Here is a 20,447-nt window from a genome sequence, read left to right on the forward strand (position 1 = left end):
GTTACTTTTTAGAAATCGTGTTTCTAATTTACAAAATTCTGGTACGAAACAAACAGTCATGGCAAAGCTTTTGTATCGTTTTCTTTTACAGAAATATATATATTAAATAGTTTAAATTATCATGTAAAAGATACTTTGAAATGTATGTATTGTTTAGATACAGTAGTTTGGCTTGTCATGACTTATGCAATAATAAGTGTATATTCATAAGTGTACTTAAGTGTACTGATGGATATCTAAGCACTTGTGTAGTTTTTGAAAAACGTTTGTTTCGAAAAATTGTTTCTAAAACAAATACACTTTATTCAGATAAGAAGAAGAGGAGACTTTTTAAAACAATTCTTTATTATCTGTTTTGGTTCATCGTCCACAAGTTCTCCAAATCAACGTCATAACATGGTATACGGACTACATAAGGACCAAATATCTGGTTATAATAAATTTACATAATCGGTTTAAAGGGTGTTTTCAATGAATACTAAAGATCATTTATACCGAGTCAAGTTGAATACAATTGAAAATTTACAATTTGAACGCGCTGTTTTTAGTAACATATAGCGGAACAATAATGTCATATTTATGTTAATTGCTGATTCTTAACAAAATAAATCGAAATCGACACTAGGTTAAGCTTGTTCACGGTATTTTATCAATTCTCTGAAGTAAACAATGTATTGCTTCTGATGCATTACATACTGAATTCACCTCGTATGTAGCTAGTCACCAGTTTTTGTAATCTGACAAATACATTATGCTCGACTTTTGAAAGCATATAAGTATAGGTTATTGAATTTATATAAATTACATGTACGCGGTTTTGAGTAATTCAGTGCGACGTCAGGAAATATTAATAACCTTTGTGCATACGCATTAAACTTTCTATCAATAAATGCGTCTATCTATTTTATGCTTTTAGGGAAGCACAGACAATTGATAAGTAAAGGGTTTGAATAGATGCAATGTATGTCCTTGTACTTGATTCGCTTTAAAACGAATGTGTAAAGGATTTCCCATGAATATGACATCATTTAGCGCGTTTGTCTAAAATGTTTGATGGAAATGTCAGGGGCGTTTCTCCAGACAAAGTCCCGCAAAGTTAACCACCCGAAAATAACAGTGCACACCCATTGTTGAAAGCGATCTTGGACGCAGACATGTTTGGGAGCATATTTTTGTGTATGTACTTAAACAAAGTTTTTTTTGTGAATTCAACCGTGACTTCGTGTTTGGTTCTTATATATTTTACAGAAATTGAGGTTGTTGTTATTCTGAAGCACTACAATAAAAACGATGAGCAAAGGGTCTCAAAGTACATCGAAACTGCTTTCATGGAAGCCGTAAAGAAATATGACGTTGCAGTTTTCACTTCTCAGGGTGAGTTTGTTAAGAAGGAATTGCAACCCATATAGCATTGATTAAAGCATGCTTGTAAATATTGCAAAACATTCATTTTAAAATAACTAGTGTACTCGGGTTGAACTACAACACATCAAACGTGACATTGAAAGTTGAAAGATTATCATTTAGGATTATTGGATTCGATTGTTCACAAATGATTTTAATGGGTCGGAAATCATTGACACTTGAACATTATGTTTATCTGAAGATTCTAGTTCAAGTTCAGTGTGGTTCATTTTCGGACAGTAAGAAACCAGAAACATGGAACAACTGCACAAAACCTGGCCACAGTGTTGGCCCAAAGTAAATGACACTTGGTTAGGAAGTTGCTTCATACAATTCTGGTCAGTTTCGATCATTGGTCATGTCGATTCTAAAATTATGTCATAAGACCAACTAATGAAACTTTGCTAAAACTCTTATGGCCACGTTTTGTCCTAAAATGAATCAAGCTGATGATTTTTACACAACTACTCAAGTCATCGTTTAGGGGCCACCGCTTCCTCGTTTTTTATGCTTCTATCTATTTGCCACAGATAGGAAAGCATTAAACACTTATCAAGAAGAAGCAGCATTCTTTGCTTCTGAAGATGTGAAGGAACATATACAATTCTATGTCAAAAGATTGTTCGAAGGTAAGCAGTCAACATCTCGTAGAGTAACACCGTTTGCATATATCGCAAATAAATAAACACATACTTACAAACTTGATATAACATTATATAAATATCATATGGCAGCATGTGTGACATTGATCTTGTCAACCCGAGAGCACAATGTCACCCGAGGCGTAAGCCTTCTGTTTCGAGGGTTGACCATATCAATGTCACACATGCTGCCATATGATATTTATTTTATTATACCGAACAAAATTAAGTACATAAAATGTTTTAAAATATTTTTAATTCATTTAATTAAACGAATTTAACAAGGTAAACAAAATATAACATAATAAAATAATTATATCTAGAACAAAATTCCACCGTTAATTATGCTAAAATTCCTTCAAAAAACAGACAGTTCCTGTCGTCGGATGTTATTGTGTACACATTGAATTGTGACGTCACTGCTGTATGTGTAAAAGGGAGGCAATCAAGTCATGATTTAGCTAAAATATTGAAGCCGTTTTATTGCCCTTATATGACATTCAAAATATCACTGCGGTCACATGACCTGACAGTAAATTTTCGCTTGGTCACGTGTTAAAAAGGTTGAAAATGTTTCTGATAGTCAAAATATCTCTTTTTCGGGTAATGGGATATTACCAATGTAGACAAAAGTGAGGTATAATAAATAATTATGTTATAATCCTATTTTTCACGATTCACTATACAGGACGACAAAGAGTAACGTCAGTGACAACAGGATGTGTGAAACTCAAGATTCAATGCGAAACAGTCAGGGCAGTAATTGATCTGTTGGAACAGAGCATTGATGGCCTCCTAACTGTTAACCTAGTGACGTTGGAGGATAAAATACGGCTGATCCATGGGCATGAGCTGTTTGATGTTTACGTTGGTGTTACGAGAGAAAGCTGCTGGAAACTGGTCAATGACTTGAGTATATACATGTGTTTAGCAGATTTAATTTATAAAACATTCTAACACCAGGTCTTAAAATGATAGGTTAAAACAGATATTTGATCAGATGGTAAGATGATAATAATACAAGCGGAGTAAAGAACCATTGTGCAATGAAACATCGAAATTGATCTTCAGACATTCAATGATAATGTGTTGTTTATCGCGAATGTTCGGAAAATTCATTGATTTTAAAAGTTAGTTCGCTTGATTAAGAATATTTAAGAACTTTAAGGTATTTGCATGAACAGTTTCTTTATTCACATACATTTTGCTGGATGATATTATTAAATTGTAAATTAATTAAAACAAATTTGCCTAATTGCAGAGACCGTTGCATTCGGAGGATACAGACGAGGAAGACTTCACGAGAAGCTGACAATTAGTAGCAAACGGATTGAAGATGGACAAAAGATAATAATAAGATCCAGGCCCACCACAGTGACAAGCGTGATGGACCTTCGTCGTATCGTTTCTTCTGACGAGAGAATGGAAACATGCAGGGAATTAACTGAACTTCTAACGAGGGAGCTTCCATCAAGTGAAGGAACAATCAAAATGTCTATGAACGGTATTTAATTTGTCAAATGAATTATCATATTCCCTGTATATTGTTCAAAAGTTCTTTACGTGACTTGCAGAACTTGCTGTAAGATTACTATTTAACAATAGCATTAACTTTCATGAACTAACTTTCAGGTATCATCGGTATTTCATTAAACACGTACCAATACCAAAATCGAAAAATGTAACTCTGATTCTTGGTGGAGATGAAAAATTCCCTGCATACAGATACATAATCTAGATTTTATGAAAAAAGGTAGAACAGCATATGCCCGCGTAGGGTCTAAGATAGACAGCATTAAAAGGGTGCAGCATCCTGCCATTGTTTGGAGGCCCTCTTGATGCATGGCACCCTTCTGCTGTCATAGAATTGAGGGTTGATGATAATTAAATATATGTTTTGTATTGTTATAAATCATATTATATTATTATTAGTAAATATATGAGCTTTACATATCTGGCAACTGAAACCTACAAAAACTACATTTAAATTCAATAACCAATTCCTTACCAATTCAAATACTGTCTGTATTGTAGTCTCCTTTAATATGTATCAAAAGGCTATTGACGAAAACCTTGTCATATATTTAATGTTTTAAGCTCATCCTGAACACGAATTGAGCAAAGGTTAGCTTTCGTATTCGCACTTTGTCATCCGTCCGTCGAACGTCGTCCACCACTAGTTCGTTAACTCTCTAGCATTTATATACGCCCTTTGCCATGTCCAGTTGGACAAGAATAATTTCCTTTGGTTATAAAATTGAGAGCTTTAACCTTGTTCACACTGTATCACTTTTTTTTCAAACAATCTACGAATTATTCATATTTAAAATCAAAATACATGGCCATAAGATATCGGTTAAGTTTGATAATGGGCCTTATCTGTTTAGAAGTTCAAGAGTTATTGGCCTTGATTAATAAACAAAAGCCATATAACTCTTTTCCATTCAAGCACATTCAAGCCATTTATTCACCAGTCATTACAATATTGAGAAAGACAATGTATGATAAAAAGACTTTGATAACGCTTAAGAGTAAATAGGATTAGTAGGTCAAGAGTTACATACCGTTGATTCACAAAAATGCAATAAGAACTTTATTTCCACTCTAGCAACTACATTTCTAAACCAATTCTGAGTATATTTAAAAACGAAAATGTATGACCATAATGATTCGCCCAAACTTGAATATGGATCAAATCTGACCGTTAGTTCAAGGGTTATAGCCCTTATCTTATGTACAAAAGTGCCATATTTAACCTTGTTCACACTCCAGCCAATTATTCCTTCATCAATCCTTATCAATTTCAAAATCAAAATAAATGACCAGAAAATCTTCCTTGGATTGCCAAATTTGATACCCTAGTTCAAGAGTTATTTCAAGAGGTTTTTGCCATGATTTATAAGAAAAAGCGTCATATTTAAAATCGTTTACACTCTGGAACATACATCTATTATTAAAATTTTTTTTAGAAACAAATATGTTTGACCACAAGATTTTGGTAAAGTTCGATTATATGATATGTATTTTTTTAGTATGTCAAGCGTTTTGTGTCCTAGATTTTTAAAAATGCAACAAATATACTCCTTAAAAATATCATAAAAACTACAAGGAATATTTTATGTTTGTTATTGTACCATAATGCTTGTTTTTATTAGTTACATATACCAGGTAAGCGTTCCAGTGCCCAACATCGGGGCTCTTGTTTGTTTGTTGTTTCGATCAAGAAACTATACCTAGTCTGTTAGGACTGTTAGACTAGCCTCCTTTTCCAATTGCATCCTAATATTACATAGTTCGGGACAGCAGTGTAACTTAGACTTTTTTCTTTCAGTCCTACAAGACAAATCAATATATGGACCCGAATTCAGTGAGTGGAAAAAAGATGGAACGTGAGTCCCTTTAATGTATATGTATATATATATATATGATATACAGTGTGTGTATACCACGTGATACATTGCGTCATAAACGGTATGTCGGAAGGCAATATTTTGCTTCGAATGAATACTTTAAACAAAGATAACTATTTCTTCACCATTTGAAATGAAACAAAGTGCAGTCTACGCCGCATACGAAACCCCGCCTTCGGTCTTTACCCGAGTTTGATTGAGAGTATAGTTTCTTAAAACCCTTCGACAAACCTTTTAACAATACCGCCGTCTGACGGAGCACTGTCAAAACATTATTTTTTTAAACAGGTTTGTCGAAGTGTTTGATGAAACTAATCACCTTATCAAATTTCGGAAATAAAACAAAGGCGGTGCTCTTTAAGTGGCATAGACTGCCCTTTGTTTTATTTAAAATGATGTAGTAAAAGTTATCATTGATTTAAGTCTTCATTTTAAGTAATATGTTGCCTTCCGACATAGCATATATGACGTAATTTATCACGTGGTATACACACACTGATATATGAACGGTCAGTAAAATGTAAATTTATTTTGGGTTTTAACCAGTTTGCGTGCACAAACCTTACTCTTATCCCAACAATCCGGAATAAAGTAAAAACGTAAAAGTTAAATTTATCGAAGTATGCATTAACTTGAGGAAACTTAATAATAAAACAAATAATAATAAACTAACAGGTAAACACAAGGTACGTCAATGATTAGGGATCCCAATTATATATGCAGACGGAGGAATACCATTCAGAGTACTATACCTAATGCAAACACTTTTCAAAGATACGAAATAGTTATTGTTTTAAACTATGAGCATCATATACAGTCTGCTTAGACAATAAAAGGTTTAATTAAGACCGTGATGTCATAGAGTTTCATAATAAAAAGCATCATAATCAATAAAGAAAACATTATTAAAAACAAGAAAGACATGCATTAGCCAATCTTTTCTTCCAAATGATAACCTATGTAAAATACTTAAAGAAATATAAGTCACATACCGGAATATTTCTAGCCAGCCAAAGACGGTTTTAAAGATTACTTGAATCTTCACAATTTTCATAAAATCAAAGCACTGGAAGTTTACCTATGTAAGGACGCTATATTCAACCTTATATTTTGTTTGAGGAATTCAACTTAAAAAAACTAGAGAAAAGTACTCTTCAAAGTATTACGGTTATATCCACGGTTTAAATAAAATCCAAGCAATGCATTCAGTCTATTTGCCCAACACCTGCTGTAAACATTTTAGTTTTACGAATTTTCTTTAAAACGTCACCATAAAAGTCTGGATAGACCAATACTATTAGCAATCAGCGATTTAAGACTACTATTATACTTCGATATAGTATTATAATGACTACGAACAAATTTTGAGAAAATTTTCCCTTATTTGTGATATCAGAAACCCTGTTTTAGAAGTTTGACTAAAGAAAATTACAAGGGCGTTAAGAACATTATTCATGAAATTAATGAATCAGCATGTTTTCTCTAACACTATATATGAAAATAAACTATATTTTTTAAATTAATATTTATGATAAAACATATTTAAGTATTTTTTTTTAAATATGTATGACTTGCTTGATCAATTACTTCTTGCAATTTAATGTTTGAAAACATGCGGAGTGATATTGATATATTACACATTTTCTGTACAAAAAGCATATTTAATGGATATATGAAACCGGAAACAAGGTATAGCATGTAATAAATAAAGATGTATTATACATGTATTGTTATAAGTTTTTGAAAATAATCTGGATCAAATATGCCAACGGGATAGTTACGTTTACAGTATATATGTATATGTATAATAATAACCTTACCTAAGACCTTTCTCCGATTCATTATTTCAGCAATCCCGATGAAACCCCGACTATCAAGTGTGTAGGTGAAATAGAGCTGGTGGACAGACACGGGAAAAAGGAAGTCGGTTATATATTCGCAATGGCTGTTGTAGGAGACAGGTTCCTGGTGGCAGTAGATTTATACAAACGTCCGTGTTTGCGATGTTTTGATGTTGATATTGGGAAACAAGTAGGGCATTGTGCCTTTGATACTGGGGCCAGACCTACGGGCTTAACGACAATACCTGGTAATCGTGTGGCAGTAACTTTACCTTATAGTGTATGGTTTTTACGTGTGACTGAAAATGGTGACTTGTCGTCTGAAAATCAAATGAAGGTTAACAAAATATACCAAGGAATAGCATCCTGTGGTGACAACTTGATTGTTTCTTACAAACATCCTGACCCAGGAGTACGAATACTGGATATGAAGGGGAACGTGTTAAAGGTAAACTATTTTACTTCACAGTAATATGTCCGCATTTCGATAGTCTTTTAGCGTACATGTACATTTATATTTTAAAAACAAATTCCAATCTTATTTAAAAGTAATAATATATTTGTCACTAAAACATTTTATATTTTTTTGGTTTGATATGAATTTTCAAATCATATTTGGTTATCATGGTTTAAACAATATTTATTTCGATATAATATTTACAATTTGTTTAGTTTAAGAAATTTGAGCATAATCAAAGTTAACAAAGACCAAATATCTAATGCATTGAAACAAAGAACATGTAAATTATGCACAAAACAATAGCGTAAACAGAATTGAGATGAAAGCCTTAAGGCTTTTACTACAAGTCAGTCATGCTGCTTAGGCTGGTGCGCAAGTTGCAGTGACTCGAATAAATATAATTTATAATCGTATGGTGTAAACTATGGTATGTAAATATTAAGTTGTTTTAGTCTGTAATCAGTTAGTTAAAAGGAAGAATAAGGGTAAAGGTAGAATGAAAGGAAGGTGAAATGGGGGGGGGGGGACAGCCACTGGTTATCTTAAAATATAGATGTACATGAACGGATCGGTCGGATTTGCATTATCATTTTATAAATGTTCTTGCTATTTAGACACGATCAAGGAATATGGGATAGCGTAGAAGGCATTTCTGGTATGCTTTGAAGAATTACCCTTTCTATAATATTTTAAAGTAAATGGAGTTTTCATAATTATACAATTACAAGTACGAAAAGCATTCATTGTTAAAAGAAAAACGACGCAGAAAAAATGCTTTTTCCTGCTTTTCGATGAAATATGGAGTTTTATGAGTGAAATAACAACAGTGAAACAATATCAATATATTTCTAATAATGCATGATTACAATGAATACCGTTACATTCTTTTACGCTAAACAAAGGCGTTTTGCCATTTTTGAATGAATATAAGAAGTGTTTTGTGATGTTTTTCGAGTTGAAATCATTTGATATTTGCGTACGTTTAAGTTACACATACAAAGAATTTAGTTTTAATAGTTCTGTTGGTAAGATATGCGGCCACATTCAGTATTGTCAAGCTAATTTATGAACAACATGCAAGAAGTGCCTTATTTAACACTATCAGCACATTTTGTGTCAAGTATTTGTAACATGTTTGGTGATATTGATTAACTTTTGTATATAATTTTCTCCCACCTCAGATAAGTAGATCCAATAATTTAACCATGCTAGAAATTCTTATCTTGCCAACGGGCGAAGATGAAATGCCCGTATGGAACTCCTTTTTAATGGTCACCACATTGTAATTACCTCCCTTGTTGAAGAATATCGACTGTAGCATCATGGTAACCATGTCTTGTGGCAATATTTAGAACGCTTATTAATCTTTTATCGCTTCAAATGTCACCATAAAACAGTTTACACGCACCTTCAAGAAATAATACTTCACTCTCCTTAGAACTATTTAAAGACCGATTTGACTATTAACATAATCTGAAACACTGCGCGCATATCCATGACAACCACTCATTATCGAATATCCATACGCAATTATTTTCTCTAAGCACAAAAGAGTTCCAGCAAAAAATACATTTTTACTTAAATTTGTTAAACTAAGGTGGGAGAAAAAGCATCTACCATAGCCGCTCCTGTAAAATAGGTTCATTCCGACCCTCGCGCATGGTGTTCTGCGGAAACTCGGTAAACCTCGTTTTCGCAAAACACCCTACGCTCGGGTCGGAATGAACCTATCTTACGCTCTCGGCCATGGAAGATACTTATAGTCTTTTATTATGCTTATATTTTATCATAACATACATATAAGCACAAATATGTTATGTTCTTCTTTTGCAATTTTGAGGGGGCGCGAAATTTGTGCAGTGTTGTGTCGTGTGTTATTTTTGTGTTCACAAATTCATGTGTTCACACTATATATACTACTAGTATACTGGGGCCATCATTAGATGAAGGCTGAATTATGTATAAACGTCAAAAATGGCAACACGTTATTGTTTTTTTAGTTTCCTCAAATATGTGTTTACTTTATACAGCTGGCTAAAGTTCAATTTATAAAAAATATGAAGCCCAATTACGGATATTATACACTAAAATAAATTCAATTGTCGGCTACAATCGACAAAGATATTTATTGGAACGGGCTTTTGTTCCTATGAATGTATGCTCGAATGCGTATCTGACAGTTGCTGGTTTGTGATTTTCAGAAAATGTAATTAAAAAAACTGATTTCAACCAATACTTATGTAAAAAAGTAAAGAAACAAGCTCAGTAGCAAAAAGTTTAAACATAACCCCGGTTTAATGGCACTGGGTAAACGCCAAAGACATAGAACACAAAAACAAAAAATCACAAACAAGAAACATGGAAGAACAGCACAAAACTCCACAAACAGCATAGTGCATACTAACAATATATAAAAACTAGGTATCTTTATCAAGTTTGAAAGCGTGTTGCCAAAATAAAATTAGCGAGTCCCTTTAAAAATACGCGTGTACGGTGCAAGGAGGACAAAAGCTTGGATTTTGGAACAACATTGTTACTAATGAAGGTATATTATGTGTAGCGTATGATTACAGGAGTTTGAAAAAGACTATGACGATGAGAACCTGTTCGAGTGGCCTAATTGCATGGCAGTAGGCCCTGACCACAGCACCATATACATCACTGAAAAGGGGAACAAGTCGGTGACTGCCCTCACCATGGAAGGCCATGTTGGCGGTGTTGTGGTTGTTAAGGAACTAGAACCTTTCCCAACATATATAACTGTGGACTCTGGAGGTCGAGTTTACGTGTGTGGATTCGACACTGTTTTTCTGGTGTCCTTTGAGTCAGGCACCGTCATCCCGCTGCTGGATAAAAGGAACGGTATAACGAATTCACGCTGTATGTCTGTCCATGATCAAACACGCCATCTGTACGTGGGGTCATGGTACAGCAATGTGATTATGGTATTCGAAATGCCAAAACTGGCCACGGCTTGATAAGAAAATATGGGATAATATGAGTTATTTCTGGTTTTAACATACAAATACAGAAGTAATGAATGTTGTAACATCATTTGCAAAGAACGTTTAACCTTTATTGATAACAGTTCATTAAATGTTACTTTAAAAGATCGAAGGCATTTATTTACATTTGAAAGAGCCATAATGTGGGTAAACAAATTACTTATAAAACTTTGAAATCAAACCTAATGGTGTGTTCGTTTTTGTATTGTGAACAAAAAATATTGTCTTAATACGGGTTTGTGTGTTTTTTTACAATATAGCGGTTTATTGATAATAAAACCATTGTGCATTTTTTAATAACATCCTTTGAATACTGCTTTCTTTTTGCAAATATATGTACGTATTGTTCCGCTAGACTGTAACAATGTGTCGAGATATTGTCACAGCTTTGGTAGCGACGTCGATATCATTGTCATCTAAAAAAATTCGGGGGCAATCGCTCAGAAGCCATTGAAGTATAATATACTTCTGTATATTTTTTATGATCCTAGTATCCTTTTATATATTTTGAATGATTTTGTACTTCTGTATTATTTTGAACGGTTTTGTACTATATGTTTGACTGATAAAGCACTTCGGTATAATAATGAATGATTATGTTCTTCTTGATAAGTTTTAAAATAGTATACTTCTATGTAATTTTGAATGATAATGTACTAATGTACAATTTGAACGATAATAAACGTTTCTACAATGTTGTATAATTATGTACTTATGATGTAACATTATAATGTACGTCTTTATAATGTTGCATGCTAATAATCGTCTGTATAAGTATGAATGATTATGTTCTTGTGTATACAACTATATAGCATAATAACGTATATCTGTATACAAGTGTGTATGTAAAGGATTGCGTGCATACTGTGCCTCTATGATAAAGTATGAAGTATGCTCCATTTGTTGTTGTTTTATTGAGTCTGATTTGTGCAGCAACAATAATTTACGTGTTCCGCCGCTGTTTTTTTTAAATGATATTAAACAATCAGTCAATGACGGTTGAAATACATCCTTTTGTTAATAAAGATTCCTAATCAAGTCAGAAACTGAAAAATATGAATCCCCCTTTACAGCCAGGTCAGTCGAAAATCCGCTTCAATCTCAAATACATTGATATCCTGATATCTGCCAAGAGGACGAAAAATAGTCGGTTCTTAGATAATGATATTAAGACATTTATTTTCTTTCATACCAACGCTTTCTTGTCCGTTTCAATTTTTAAACAAGAGCGCAGCTGTTGTTTTGTTCGCTTCCAGAAAGGGGCAAACCTCGAAGATTATTAATGTTCGAGTAATGTGCCTTGCTGCACATGTGCATATTGTCTTTTGGAAAATGTGTTCCATTTTTCCGCTGAGCTTCGCACACCATGGCGTCGACAACAATACTATCCTATTGCAATACTTCGAGTTTTTCTAAAGCGAACAGATGGGCCAATATTCCTGGTTTCATATTTAAAAATAAAATATATTTTTAGAGTTTGAACGCATGAATTCAATCATAATGACACGATCTACGTAACGGCATTGATTACTGCACCGTAAAGAGAAAAGCGGGAAGGAATTTGCCGTGGTTATTTTGTTTTATCTTATCCAGGTCTCTGGATTGTTGTATGCTAACCACTGCACTACCATGACAATGCCATTTTTTCGCAAAAAACATATTTCAACCTACATACAAAGGATAAGGATTCCAGGCCAAGGAGTTCGCAAGCTAAGACAGATATGGCTGGTTAAAGACAGGAACCGAGATCTCATAAATATCTAACATTTGAAAAAATGGTAAATATCGGATAATCAAAGAAGGCCCTGTTGTGTTTAAAATTTAGTTAAAGCTGTTTTTCCAATTTTTAAATTCAATTAGCCATACTCCCGTCACGGACATATCTGGCTAGCTTTCCACAGAAGCCGAGCTCTCGTGGATAACTAGCTACTGCATAAATTTGCCCACCTATATATATATAATGGCACGAAGTCAACGCCAATGGCATAGAACACAAAAAAAAACTATCAGAAACCAGAAACATACAACAACAGCACTGAACAAAATAAGCCCGGTAATAAATGAAGACGTGTGTACGTTCACAAGCAATTGTTTTCGAACGCAGTGACTGACGGATGACGGACGCCATTGCAAAAGCTCTTCGGGCCTTAGTTACTGTCGATTTAATTTGGCGGGAAAGAATACAACAAGCAACAAGAGCTGTCACATTATGTGACGAATGCCACCAAAAGTGACATTGACCTTTTAACAATATCACTACATAAAAATGGGAAGAAAAGAACAATAGAATGCCCATTATGCCTGATCAATATGGCTGGTGCATTTGCAAGATCACAGTCATGGCTTTATGTCTAACCAACATGGCTGGAGCAATTGCATGACCCAATTCCATTATGTCTAACCAACATGGCTGGCGTTTTTGCAAGATCACATGGCATTATGTCTAACCAACATGGCGGGTGCATTTGCAAGACCACACGACATCATGTCTTAGCAACATGGCTGGTGCATTTGCAAGACCAGATGGCATTATGTCTAACCAACATGGCTGGTGAATTTGCTATACCATATGGCATTATGTCTAACAAATATGGCTGGTGGCCTTGCAAGACCACATGACATTATTTGTAACCAATAAAGATGGTGCATTTGCAAGACTTCATTGCATTAAATCTAACCAACATGGCTGGTACATTTGCAAGACCACATGGCATTATGTTTGTGCCATAGGATTGAAACTTCTTTATGCTCGACAACAATACAGCGTGGGTTTTGCAAATGCAACATTGCCTTTACGTGTCAAATACATACGGGAAATTATTTTAAAGTGCCTCTGCACATAAGAAAATACCACCCATATTTGACAACTTACACTCTTGTGGTAAGTTATTTTAAAATATGTCAGTACAGCTCGGACACGAACATCTTTACTCTTTTACCTTACATGCAGCATTCCAAAGTATTCTAACACAAAGTGTAACCTTAAACGTAAAGGAATGAACTCAGGTCTTGTACACGACATATCGGCATATGCCGAACACGTGTTGCAAGTTATTTTAAAATATGTCCATACAAGGGAAAGTTACAGTCCGGACACGAGAAAATGAACCGGACAAACGGACGGACGGACGACGATGCGATTTTAATATACCAACCTTCGGGGGCATAAAAAATAGAAACAACTTTTAGTTTATGATTATGATCCATCTGAGACTAAATAGTATCAATTCACGAAGTAGTTCAGACTAAAAAATGATCTTAAGAACTCAAACAATATACACTAAGTAACACCATTCCTATAATTTTCAAGTAAACTTCGAACACACGACACCATCACAGACATTGCTTATTTGGTATATACGGTATATTCCGTTTATACGGTTTATACGATTTATACGGTTAAGATGTAGAATACGGTTCATACGGTATATACGTTTTTTACGTGTAAAACGTTTTTAAACGGTGAAAATTGCGCATACAATTTATACGGTATATGAACCTTTGGCTACGTATATAGAATTGGGCACGGTCGTGGGAATGGCTGGTATTCAATATTTGTCTTAATTGGATCTTATAACGATGTAGCTAATCGGATTACTTGTTATAAATAACCAACCAATACAGTGAATGAAGTCAATTATGTATGACCATAAGATTAACTGAAGACTCATATTGAATGCCACCCTTTGCCACATATCACACAATACACATTTTATTTCAAATAGGCAAACATGACCCGTGCTAAAATCAATGTAATACATTGATTTATATATACATATATGGCGGACCAGATTGATTAGCTCTTTATATATATATATCACAGATTTAAAAACTATATCTATAAAATTTAAGTAGGTCCTAAAATATCGATTATGAGCAACTGTTTATGTATAAATATTTATGCAAAAAGCTACAGAAACATGCTCAGTAGTAAAAAGTTTAAACATAAACCCGGTTTAGAAGCAATGGGCAAACGCCAAAGACATAGAACACAAAATCACAAACAAGAAACATAGAACAGCACAAAACTCTACAAACAGCACAGTGCATAGATACTATATATATATATATATCGGACGGTCAGTAAAATGTAAATTTACTGGGGGTTTAAACCAGTTTATGTGCACAAACCTCACTCGTATCCCAACAATTCTTAATAAAGATAAAACGCAAAAGATAAATCTTATCAAAGTATGCATTAACTTGCGGAAACTTATCAATAAAACAAATAATATTAATAAAACGAAAAGGTAAACCCCAAGTACTTCAATGATTAGAGATCCCAACTCTATCTGCAGACGGAGGGAAACAATTCAGAGCACCTAATGCAAATACTTTTCAAAGATACGATGCAGTCATCGTTAGAAACCAAAAGCTTCACACACAGTCTGCCTTAAAAGGTTTAAAACTGTGTGATCATAGAGTTTCATAATAAAAAGCATCATTGTACTAAAACTGGGAACAAATAAAGAAAAACATTATTAACAAGAGGGCCAAATGGCACTGAATCGCTCACCTGTCATATATTGCACATTGGTTTGATAAGAAATCTGGATGGTTCAAAGTAGTTAAGTTTTTTTAGAAGTCTGGGTCATTTTTTACCCCATTGCCAAAGTTTGGACAATAAAGGTAGAGGTCCACTTAATGATGTATTATGCCAAATAGCTCTAGTCCTTGTGAATTCGGAGATGAATTTTGTTAAAGCTTCTATTATATACAAATATTGAAAACCTAAGCCTATGAACACGGGTTGTGGCCAATTTTTACCCCAGGGCTAAAGTTTGAACACTCTTAAAAGTGGTCCAATAAACGATGCTTCATACCAAATATCTAAGGCCTTCGCCTTTTGGTTTCGGAGAAGAAGATTTTTTTAAGTTTTCATCATATACATATATAAGGAAACCCATGGCCGCCCGGGTGGGGCCATTTTTTGACCCCAGGGCCAAAGATTGAACAATATTGGTACAAGTCAACTTGATGATATATCATGCCAAATATCTAAGCTCTTGTCACTACTTGATTTTACGTGTGTATCTATATATGTATATTTGTTATTAATTGTTGTATGTGGCCCATATTGAAAATTGGTATGTGTACTAAATATGTTATCCAGTTTAAATTAAGACGTTACTTGTCTTTGTGAGTTTGGAGAAGATTTTTTAAGTTTTCACTATAACACATATAGAGAAAACCCATCAGCCCCGGGGTGTGGCCAATTTTGACCCCAGGGCCATTATTTGAACAAATTTTGTAGAGGTCCACTAGACGATGAATCATGCCAAATATCTAAGCTCTAAGCCACGTAAGTTCAGAGGAGATGATTTTTGAAGTTTTCACTATAAACATATAGAGAAAACCCATGACCCCCAAGGGGGCGGGGCCAATTTTGACCCAAAGGCCATAATTTGAACAATCTGTGTAGAGGTCCACTAGACGATGAATCAGGCCAAATATCTAAGCTCTAAGCAATGTAAGTTCAGAGGTGATTTTTGATTTTTTTTACTATAAACATATAGAGAAAACCCATAACCCCCCGGGGGCGGGGCCATTTTTGACCCCAGGGCCATAATTTGAACAATCTCTGTAGAGGTCCACTAGACGATGAATCATGCCAAATATCTAAGCTCTAGTCCAAGTAAGTTAAGAGCAGAAGATTTTTCAAGTTTTAACTATAAACATATAGAGAATACCCATGACCCCCCGGGGCGGGGCCAATTTTGACCCCAGGGCCATAATTTGAACAAACTTTGTAGAGGTCCACTAGACGATGAATCATGCCAAATATCTAAGCTCTAGGTCGAGTAAGATCAGAGGAGAAGATTTTTGAAATTTTCACTATAAGCATATTGAGAAAACCCATGACCCCCCGGGGCGGGGCCAATTTTGACCCAAAGGCCATAATTTGAACAATCTTTGTAGAGATCCACTAGACGATGAATCATGCCAAATATCTAAGCTCTAGTCCAAGTAAGTTCAGAAGAGAAGATTTTTGAAGTTTTCACTATAAACATATAGAGAAAACCCATGACCCCCTGGGGCGGGGCCAATTTTGACCCAAGGGCCATAATTTGAACAATCTTGGTAGAGGACCATTTGGTGATCCTACCTACCATATATCAATGGCCTTAGCCTTGTGGTTTGGGAGAAGAAGATTTTTAAAGTTTTTCCTTTTGGTTGCCATGGCAACCAGAGTTCTGCATGTAATTGAATTCTTTGAACAACTTTGATAGAAGACCACCCAAGGAACATCCTTATGAAGTTTTATTAATATTGGTCCAGCGGTTAAGGAGGAGATGTCTTTTAAGTAAATTGTTGACGGACGACGCAGGACGCACGACGGACGCCGGACAAAAGGCGATCACAAAATCTCACCTTGTCACAAAGTGACAGGTGAGCTAAAAATAAAAGCGATATGCTATTCTTTCCTTCCAAATGATTTGAAAACGTAAAATATTTGAAGAAATTTAAGTCACAGCCAAAACACTCGGAGTCAGTCAACACGTGTCCGCCAAAAACGGTTTTAAAGATAACATGAATTAGCAAATTCTTCATAAAAATCAAAGCACTGAAATTTTAGTTATGAAAATATGCTATATTCAACCCAATATTTTGTTTCAGGTATTCATCTTCATATACAAGAAGGCAAGTGCTCTTCAAAATATTGCCTTTATATCTATCTGCCCAACTGCTCGCTGGAAACATTTTAATTTTACGAATTTTCTTTAAAACATCACCATAAAAATCGGGATGAGCAATACTATCAGCAATGAACGATTTAAGACTACTATTATACTTTGATATGAGATTATAATGACCATTAACAAATTTAGAGAAAGTTTCTCTTAATTTAAAATATCGGAAACCCTGTTTTAGAAGTTTTTTCGTCATAAGTTTACTGCGAGAGCTGAATTATTTTACATCTGTACATATTTTAGCAAATCGTATTAACTGTGCAATAAAAACACCATACGATGGTGAAATAGGAACATCACCATCTAAAGAAGGGTAATTAAATATTTTAAAATTAAAATCATCACGTTTATCATAAACATTGATGCTCAATATATCTTCCTTTACTTCTAGTTGCAAATCTAAATAGGATGCTTTTAAAACGGATGTATTAGATTTATGAAGTTGCAATTGTGAAGGGTATATCGAATGAATGTTATCTGTAAACACAGGATTATCTAAACTTAGAATATCATCAATATATCTAAACGTGCTATTGAATTTATCCACAAGAGCTAGATCTCCAGACTTAAATAATTTTAACATATATTCACTTTCATAGCAGTATAAAACGAGGTCTGCAAGTAAAGGTGCATAATTGGCTCCCATTGGAATTCCAATAGTTTGCTTATATAAACATTTACCAAACTTTAGAAAAGAATTATTGAGTACAAAATTTAAAACTTCAATGACATCTTTGCATGTCCAATAGATATATTTATCTGAGCGATCATTAGTAAAATAAGCCTTTTTAACATTAACTGCCATGTAAGTAGTTTTCTCCATCGCAAAAGTTTTTTCGATAAGAGGAGTCAATTTGTTTGTAACTAAAGATTGTGGAATAGATGTATAGAGCGTTGAAAAGTCATAAGTATTAAGTACCGAGACTTTATACCGTCTATTTTCAAAATCATTAACTAAATCTAAAGAATAATTGATAGACCAAAAGAGATTAAATCCAGAATTCTCATAAACTTTACTACAGTATTTTTTCACATGCAACTTTATAGCAGTTAAGCAGGATGTAAGTAAAATTGAAACTTGTTTAGTAGAGCAAGAAATAGAATTAACAATAAATCGTGATTTATGCATCTTAGGCAACCAGTGTATTGTAGGAATGTTTTTATGATCATTCAAAAGAACTTGAAATTTAGCATTATAATCAATATGATTTTTAATAACACTTTCTTCATCGAGTGGGCTAGAGTTGTAAGTTCTGGAAGATTGTAACTCTCCAATAATAGTATTTACATAATATAAACGTCAAACTATGATTACCTCATAAGATGCTTATCAGCTGGTACAAATACAAGTTTTTATGTAGAGATTTGATATCCATTATCATCTTTGGAGTTATCGAAATAGACTTTGGGGGAAGTGCCAACGGATTATTGTTAAAAAACTCTATTTTCTTATCTATTAGGTACAATATTTTATTCATCCACGGTAATAAGGCATTTGGTTCAACCCCTTCTCTTTTGCACCAGCTTTAACTATATTTGGATAAAGTGTCTGTCAATTCTAATTTAAGACTAAAATGGATTTATAATGTCATGGCAATTACATATTTCTGTATATATGTACAATTAGTCCAACGTATTTAACTAAGCAAACGGTTTCTTTTTGAAACTACAATTGTCCTCATGTTCGGCGATCAACCCTGTAAAGGAAAGTGTATTCCTATATACAACAGCCAAAACCAAGCTGCGCACATGCATGATTCGTGATATCTTGAGAGCTATCGAGAGTTCACACTCTAATTAGATAGATTCGTATTCAGTGAAAAATAAAATACCTGTTTGTTGTTGCAAGCACTCTTGATCATTTCGAAGGAGTTGTCTTCGCGACAGTTCTGGTTGGATATGAGCACTGGGGACGTGTGTCCGTCCGTAGTATGCGTCGAACACAGATTTCTTCTTGCCAAGGGGACACTGGATGGTATCGTTCGAGCCCGAACATATGATCACATGTCACGAGTCTGATGTTGTTAAAAGTAAAATGCGTCAAATATTATCTTACACATTAACGTATGTGTTAAATGTTTTGTATTTATGCCGTACATAGGTTGTACGAGCTGGTGGCTGAAAAGAAACAATAAGTAATGTCAATAAAAGTAGTGGCATTGTAGGACACTATATAAGCACACTATCGATGTTGTCTTACTTAACATGCGTTCAGCATACTTCCAAATTGATGATATTTTTATTTCAGTTTATTTAACTTGTGAATAATAACATTGACATGATGCTAAAGCTAAAACATTTAATTAAAAATACCAACTATAATACAATTTACCACATGCTTTACCTTGTTTTTGGTCTTATGTTTAAGCTGTCGAATTCGTAACTTCTATCTGTAGGTTTTCATATCATTATGGATATAACCATCGCGCATTTGTCTGTATTGCACATGTGTTTTATCACAATATCACTCCGCATATTTATTAACAAATACAATGAAAACCAAACTCAGTAAATTGGTAATATTCCAGCAAGTACTTTGTTTACTTATCATTGTGTTTTTGAAAACAATCAATGAAATGTCTGATTTTATGAAACATTTTTTTTTGTGAAACGTTTATCATGTTCAGTATTTAAGCCGTGATAAACGTCATGAACGTTGTACAGCATTATGATGTCATCTAACCGATGTGATGTCAAATTTCATAGAAAGACAATTTCGTTAAAAGTATTTGTTTATGTCGGGTTTCCTACTGGATTTCATACATAAATCATGTTACGTTATATCAATTTTACGGGACTGAAACGATAAGATACATATAAAATATGTTTATTATTGATTAGTTCGGGTATTTTATTTTTGAAATGTTTGTAGCGTTTTAGCGCGGGAGCGGCATTGCTTTGTCAGTTTGTTGCATTCGGCTCTTCTGAAACGCAGAAGAATTAGGGATTCCTTGTATTTATACCATTCAAGGGCATGTGATTAAATAATTTGAC

At 34.0% G+C, this 20,447-nt stretch overlaps 2 protein-coding genes across 2 annotated transcripts; both read left to right on the plus strand.

Annotated features, from left to right (window-relative positions):
* Nucleotides 1-1,046: 1,046 nt before the first annotated feature.
* On the plus strand, nt 1,047-3,357 carry LOC128241261 (uncharacterized). The gene is made up of 5 exons (XM_052958205.1): nt 1,047-1,095; nt 1,249-1,374; nt 1,935-2,033; nt 2,734-2,912; nt 3,307-3,357. The coding sequence occupies exons 1-5, from the start codon at nt 1,047-1,049 to the stop codon at nt 3,355-3,357; spliced, it is 504 nt and encodes a 167-aa protein (XP_052814165.1).
* On the plus strand, nt 2,874-11,326 carry LOC128239986 (uncharacterized). Its single transcript, XM_052956468.1, has 5 exons — nt 2,874-2,945; nt 3,307-3,549; nt 5,377-5,434; nt 7,306-7,744; nt 10,330-11,326. The coding sequence occupies exons 2-5, from the start codon at nt 3,432-3,434 to the stop codon at nt 10,732-10,734; spliced, it is 1,020 nt and encodes a 339-aa protein (XP_052812428.1). The 5' UTR covers nt 2,874-2,945; nt 3,307-3,431; the 3' UTR covers nt 10,735-11,326.
* The last annotated feature ends 9,121 nt before the right edge of the window (nt 11,327-20,447 follow it).

The sequence above is a fragment of the Mya arenaria genome, chromosome 7, assembly GCF_026914265.1.
Source record: "Mya arenaria isolate MELC-2E11 chromosome 7, ASM2691426v1".
NCBI classification, from domain to species: Eukaryota; Metazoa; Mollusca; class Bivalvia; order Myida; family Myidae; genus Mya; species Mya arenaria.